This window comes from Fulmarus glacialis, unplaced genomic scaffold (genome assembly GCF_000690835.1).
Source record: "Fulmarus glacialis isolate BGI_N327 unplaced genomic scaffold, ASM69083v1 scaffold7777, whole genome shotgun sequence".
In the NCBI taxonomy this organism is placed as follows: Eukaryota; Metazoa; Chordata; class Aves; order Procellariiformes; family Procellariidae; genus Fulmarus; species Fulmarus glacialis.
Window position 1 is genome coordinate 1 of NW_009221221.1, and position 6586 is coordinate 6586.

The 6586-nt window shown below is 37.0% G+C and overlaps 1 protein-coding gene across 1 annotated transcript; it reads left to right on the plus strand.

Moving 5' to 3' along the window:
• Window positions 1-3068: 3068 nt before the first annotated feature.
• Window positions 3069-6114, plus strand: EXTL2 (exostosin-like glycosyltransferase 2). Its single transcript, XM_009581014.1, has 3 exons — window positions 3069-3477; window positions 4889-4959; window positions 5562-6114. The coding sequence occupies exons 1-3, from the start codon at window positions 3084-3086 to the stop codon at window positions 6051-6053; spliced, it is 957 nt and encodes a 318-aa protein (XP_009579309.1). The 5' UTR covers window positions 3069-3083; the 3' UTR covers window positions 6054-6114.
• The last annotated feature ends 472 nt before the right edge of the window (window positions 6115-6586 follow it).

The window sequence follows — 6586 nt, forward strand, 5'->3', positions numbered from 1 at the left end:
AGCGCCTCACCGCCGGGGAAGCAGGCGGCGACACCGGCGCCCTCCTGAACGTGAGCGAAACCGCGCGTGAGGGGGCGGCCGGCGTGCTCTGCCCGGGCGGGGAAGCTGTTCGCTTCAGCTGCCTGGCTGCGTGCCACTGTTATGAAAGGCTGTTGTGAGGTGCTGCCCACGAAGAGAGGGGAGCCTGTTCAAGAAGTCTTTTTCTTGGAATGAGGATTAAAATATTGTATTTTGACATAGGGTTTTTATTTTCGTCAATTTTGTTTTGAAGAAGAGTTCTCTACAGGGGGTATTGTAAGAATTTTTTAAAGAGGTCAACCTTGCATTGCAATTTCGTAACTCAATTGGCAAAACTGATCGGCACTTTCTTACTGGAAAGTGCCATGATGCTAATTCTAAAGATTTTATATAGACGTTTATTTTAACTAGAGAATATATAATAATATCATCCTTACTTATCATTACAGCCTATTGTATGCAGTTGAGTAAACAGAAGAATGTATGGCAAGCCAGGAAGTCTTATTACTACAGTAAACAACATTTACACTTTCATCTTAAGTATGCTTTTAAATTTTAACCAATTAATTGTTACAGTAGTATTGGTAACTATTGTTGTGTCTAGGTTGCAATTGAGGAAAGAGAGTCTGAAGTTAACCTTTTTAAAAGCACGTATGACCAAGATATGGTGGTCCTAAAAAATGCTAAGTAGTTACTGCTGCCAGTCAGTTTTAAAAGTCAGGCATGGTTGTTTACACCTATAAAATGAAGCAACCAAAACAAATGATTAACTTCTGGAAATAGTTTCAGTGACCTCTCCAGCCTCACAAAATAAGTCAGTGGTAAAATTGGAACTCAAATTTGGGAAGACCTGTGGACATACTCAGATTGGTATCCACACAAATTGGCAATTCTGTACTTTTAAGAAGTAAGTTTATATAACCTGAACAAATTACTCTTACAAAATTTCACATAGGTTCAATTATTAAATACAAGTTCTTGTTCTCTAAACCTTTATAGTACCATTCTATATAAAAAATAAAAACTCCCTTTTTTTGTTCAACTAGTTTTAAAAGAACAAAAATCCCTCCAACAACCTAGGAGCCTTAACAGACACAGGTTTCGTAGGTTGCAGTCCTGCATCTTGTGCATCCTTCCTTTTTGTGCTTACACTCATATTTGCTTTCCCTTCTGCCAAGCTGCCAAACCAGATGGGAAGAACAAAATGCTGTGTCTTAAATCTCTAACACAACTGGTAAGCTTAGTGGAAGGGCAGTGTGAAGGGGATGAGACAGAAAAGAAAATAATTTTATTGGGACTACTTACTTGACTGTGGTAGCCAAATATATATTTTAGTGGTGCCTGGTGAAAAAGCAACAGACTGTGAGGTTCTGGAGACCTACTTGTGTCTCTGTAGTTGACCCTAAGGATGGAACACATAGACATTGCATTGGAACAAAGCAACAATTTTACAAGCAGAGACATACACTGTGCTATTCTTTCTAACCAACTGGTGTAATAACTTCTTTCTGTTGAAAGGCAGAGACAATTATTCAACTGAGTAATAAGAAAAGGGATTGGATAATTGCCAGGAATGTGTACATCAATCAGTAATTGAGAGGAATGTTTACGTGTAAAAGAATGCTGGGTCGCATGTGGAATAACTGTTGATCTTCAGTTATAGAGTCCCTTTAATTTCCAACAGATTTGAAGATCACAAACAACTGTCCTGTAAAAACAAGGGGGGAAAAACAATCCTACTTGGCAACAATGAGGTAAGTTGAGAGGTTTTTCAGACTAAAATAATTTACATTCATATTTTCAAGCATGGTATATGCACTGTGGAAAAAAATGATCAAAACTTCTGTGAAAAAACACACAGATACTCTCTCAAAAATTGTAATTGATGGGGCTGTCCTAGATCACTTAATTTGATCAGAATTCCCTGCTGAAAGCCTAGAAATTACTAATGGAGTAACATGAGTAACATGTATATATGAGTAACTGTTTAGTAATAAGCTTAGAATATTCATCTTGTATTCAGTTCATACTAATCTTGCGAGTAAAGGAGGAAGAACAGATGTGGATGACACATTTGAGGTGCAAACTATGGAATGCAGTGGCTGCTGGATCCTGCTGAGATTACCATTTATGAATGTCTGGAGGACTGGGAGTGCTACCTAAGAGGCATGAATGTTGGGGCTACCTTTGTAGGAGCTGCTTTTTCATAGCTCCTCTTTAGTTCCAAAACCAGGAGGATCCAGAAACCCCTCCGTTATACTAAGGCTGCTCCCCCAGTTAGCTGATACACAGCACCAGCATCTGACATTTCCAGTTTCCGCTGAATTCTAGATTTAGCAGGCTAGCTGTTACTGATGTTGTTGCATTCCTACATTACTCCATTTGGCATGTTTCTTTTGCTCCACTTGTGTTAATAGCCTCAGTTAGTATGATCAGAATCGTATTTTCCACATTAATAACCATTATCGAGTAGATACACAAATTACAAAATGTCCAGCAAATCAGTGATAAAGATTGTTCCTTCTGTGTATGATGCCTAAGTAACGGAAAAAGAAAGACCATTTAACTTCCTCCTTTCTGCCAGAGTCTTGAGGAGGCACCTTCTTTCCCTTTTGTTTCCCAGCTAAGGCAGAGCTCCTGCAATGCTGAAAATACTGAATCTCTGTACAAATTTGCTTTCTAAGTTCAGATGGATGGGTTTGGTGAGGTATGTAAATGTTCAGTCAAAAATGCAGTACTGAGAAAATAAGAGATGGTGAACAATCTAGAGTTAAAGAATTACTCTAGATTCATTTTCACAGAACAGTGAAATTCAAAGTTAACCAAAAAAGTGAAAAGCAAGTAAACACAGAAACTGAGTACCAGAAATATCTGTCTTGATAGTTGAAAGTAATTGGCACAAGTCCTAAAATCCTCCTTATTTATTTACTTAAACAAAAGTCTACTTAATATTGTGGGAGTTTTGCTCAAGTAAGGGAGATAACTGTACGTGGGATTAATGACTTTTCCTTTCCTGTTACTTGTTTTAAAGGTATTTTCACTTCTGTAAGCTTCCAGGGAGAGTTATGGGAATCCGCCTACTACGCTGCACTGCTGTGGTGATCATTGTCTTACTTCTTGTGGCAGGTGCTTTAACAGCTTTGCTTCCCAACATCAAAGATGACAAAATGCCCAATTTGAGAAGGGAAGCAAAAACCCAGAGTCAGTCTGCCTTGGATTCATTTACTCTTATTATGCAGACATACAATAGAACTGACTTACTGCTAAAGCTTTTAAATCATTACCAAGCCATCCCCCACCTACATAAAGTAATTGTTGTGTGGAACAACGTTGGTGAGAAGATACCAGAGGAAATGTGGAATTCCTTGGGGCCTCATCCTGTCCCTGTTGTCTTTAAAGTTCAAACTGTAAATCGCATGAGGAACAGACTCCAGAATTTCCCTGAGCTGGAAACAAAAGGTAATCAGCAGTTCATATCGCTACTACTAATACTATTTTCACACTTAAAATCTGAATGCTAAGAGAGAGATGGTTTGAGTTATGCTATGTAATAAATCCATGGATTTGTTGGGCCACTTGATGGCATGTGGGCAATATTCAAAGAAGCCTATGTTAAGATATCAGATGCACACCACCACCACAACCACCAGCAGGCTAGAGGCTGTGAATAAAGAGTAAGGAAAAAAGAGGGATGTCAAATGCATTTCATGGGCTTTTGCAACTGTGTCTGTTCTCCATTTCCTTTGTCAGGCAACATGGGTAGTTCAGCCTCTCTTCTCTTTATAGTGTAAACTGAAATTCATAGCGCATGTATTTGTTGAGTCTCTGCATTAATTTGGACTTAAGTCATCTGGTAAAGACTTGATTTAATCCATTCAATTTAAGACTAAATTCTCAAGCATGTTCTGCTCTTCAGAGAAGCTTCCCTCCCGAGCTGTCTGGCTTTCTATCTCCAATTACGCATTCTTTTAAAGAGTGTTTTCCCCAGTCTTTTGGCTATTCATCTAAATATTCTTCCTAAGCTCTTTCCAGGAGAAGCACAACAATAAGCCCTGTTTATTTCAAGTGGAAAAAAACCCCAAATGTTGCATTACAGACCTGACCTTACTCATGATTAGTAAAGGTAATTCTATTTACTGTCCCCTTCCTAACATGCCTTGCTACTCAAAACCCATGACTTCTAGGAAGACACCAGAAACTTCAACTTCCCAAGTGTTTTATTTACTGTAATAGGATTTATTCTGACTATAAACTTCAAAAGCTTTCATGCATCTGGAGTTCTGATCTAAGAATATCTTTCCTTTTCCACTTCCTGATAGTCTTTTGCCTAAAATTTAAGGCAAAGATTCTTCCTTCTGTAGTTAATCATATTGAACATTGCCCGTGCAATTTATTAAGCTTGCATACTTAGAACTTGCAAGTAGTGAGGAGATGGGTAAATTGTTATACTAAGAATCCCTATAAATCTCAAACACTAAAGAATGGTATCTAACTTTATTTTAGTTGTATTTTTACAGAAGATTAGTAGAATTTTAAGTTGCTTTGCCAAACACTCCCAAGTTTTCCAACACGTATCTGTCCAGCTGTATTGCAGATGATCAAAGGTTGCTGAGTTTTGTTACAGCCTGGCAAATAATCTAAAACTTAGGTTTGCTTCCAGTTACCACAAAGCTGCAACCTTGCTTTAGCTTTGAAATCTAAACATGTTTTCTCAATCTACTTTCAAGGAGTTACAATTCAGTTCTGCAATTCAGCTTAATGGTTATAGAAGTTTCACAGCTAACTTGTCAAATACTGTGCTGCATACTGTGCTCATGTATTTGATCTTTTGAGAAGTTAAAAGTTTTTCTTTTTTTTTTCCTCCCTTCAGCTGTTTTAATGATGGATGATGATACACTAGTCAGTGCTCATGACCTTGCTTTTGCCTTTTCTGTTTGGCAGGTAATGTTTTGCACCTTGACAGGCAATATTTGTGAGTTACAATTGAGATTAATGGTTTTAATTAGAGTAATACTATATCGTAATGTTTTACCATTGATTTTCTAGCTATAAAGTTAAACTTTAGAAGGATTGAAGCATTGAATAGTAGAAATTGCAAAAATATTCTTCAATAGTAGCTATACCTGTAATCTATAACTTTCAAATTTTTAACTCTTCTTGTACATGAACACTGAAGTTGCTGACTGCTGAATTTATTTAACTTGATAGTAGGCTGCAAAACAAAAGTGTGTGTGTTTTTTCTCTCTAAGAGAAATTGTCTGTAAACTTATTTTGAGTGCCAAATATACAGCTGCAAATTGTGGATAGATGTTTCTTGGCACTACATTACGTGGAATGAGGCATATTGTGTAAGTTTTGCAAAACTGTATTTAATTGCAACGTTTATGCAGATCAAAGGACCATATGCCAACAATTTCATCCTTTCTGGCAATAATCTTGTGCTCCTCTCACTTAAAAAAAGCGTAAATCTCTTATGAAAATACTTAACACACATTTCACAGTGTGGGCTTCATTTTGACTTTTAAATTTCTTTCTTCTTTCAGCAATTTCCAAAGCATATAGTGGGATTTGTTCCTAGAAAGCACATTTCTACTCCTTCAGGTGTATACAGTTATGGCAGCTTTGAATTGCAGAATCCTGGATTTGGAAACGGAGATCAGTATTCTATGGTTCTTATTGGTGCAGCATTTTTTCATAGTGGGTATTTAGAAGACTTTCAAAGACAGCCAGAAGCTGTTTACGCCTTAATAGATGAAACTCAAAATTGTGATGATATTGCCATGAATTTTCTGGTAGCCAAGAATACTGGAAAGCCTTCAGGAGTGTTTGTGAAGCCTGTTGATATAAGAAATTTAGAAAAAGACACTAACAGTGGCTATTCTGGAATGTGGCACCGAGCAGAGCATTTGTTACAGAGATCTTACTGTGTAAATAAACTGGTTAATATTTATGATGGCATGCCTTTAAAATATTCTAATATCATGATTTCTCAGTTTGGTTTTCCTAATTATGCCAATCACAAAAATAAAATGTAAGCCAATGAATTTAAGGGGTTAAATGTTAAACAATACTCAGTGAATTGTACTGAGTTCAAGGAGAGAAAAGGTGTAATTACTGCATCTTGGCCATCCTTATTTGTAGCCTCTGAATTTTTTCCATTTGGCTTTTTACGTATTTTTTTTTTCCTTTCTTACTAATTCTTCAAGGTAAGTTTTGAGAAAACTTAAATAATATATGCTAATGTTTAGCTGTGATAAAATCATCCTCTTTCCTTAAAACCTGAAGAGATACTACAATTAAGCCAGTTCTTCAGAAACATAGACAAAAATGCACTCCTACCCTTCAGGGCTTAAGTTTTCTTTTTTTTTTTTAAATATATGTATCTAGTCAAATGAGGTCTAGGCATATTTTTGATAGTTATATGTTGAGATGCTTCCTTGCCTTCCCCCTCCTCTCCTCACCTCCTACTACCCAGTTCCCAGTGAAACTATAGAAGGGCTACAATAAACTGTTGGCCAGGCTTCTAGACTCCTGTACAAAACCCCTTTGAAGTTTGTATATAAGCTAT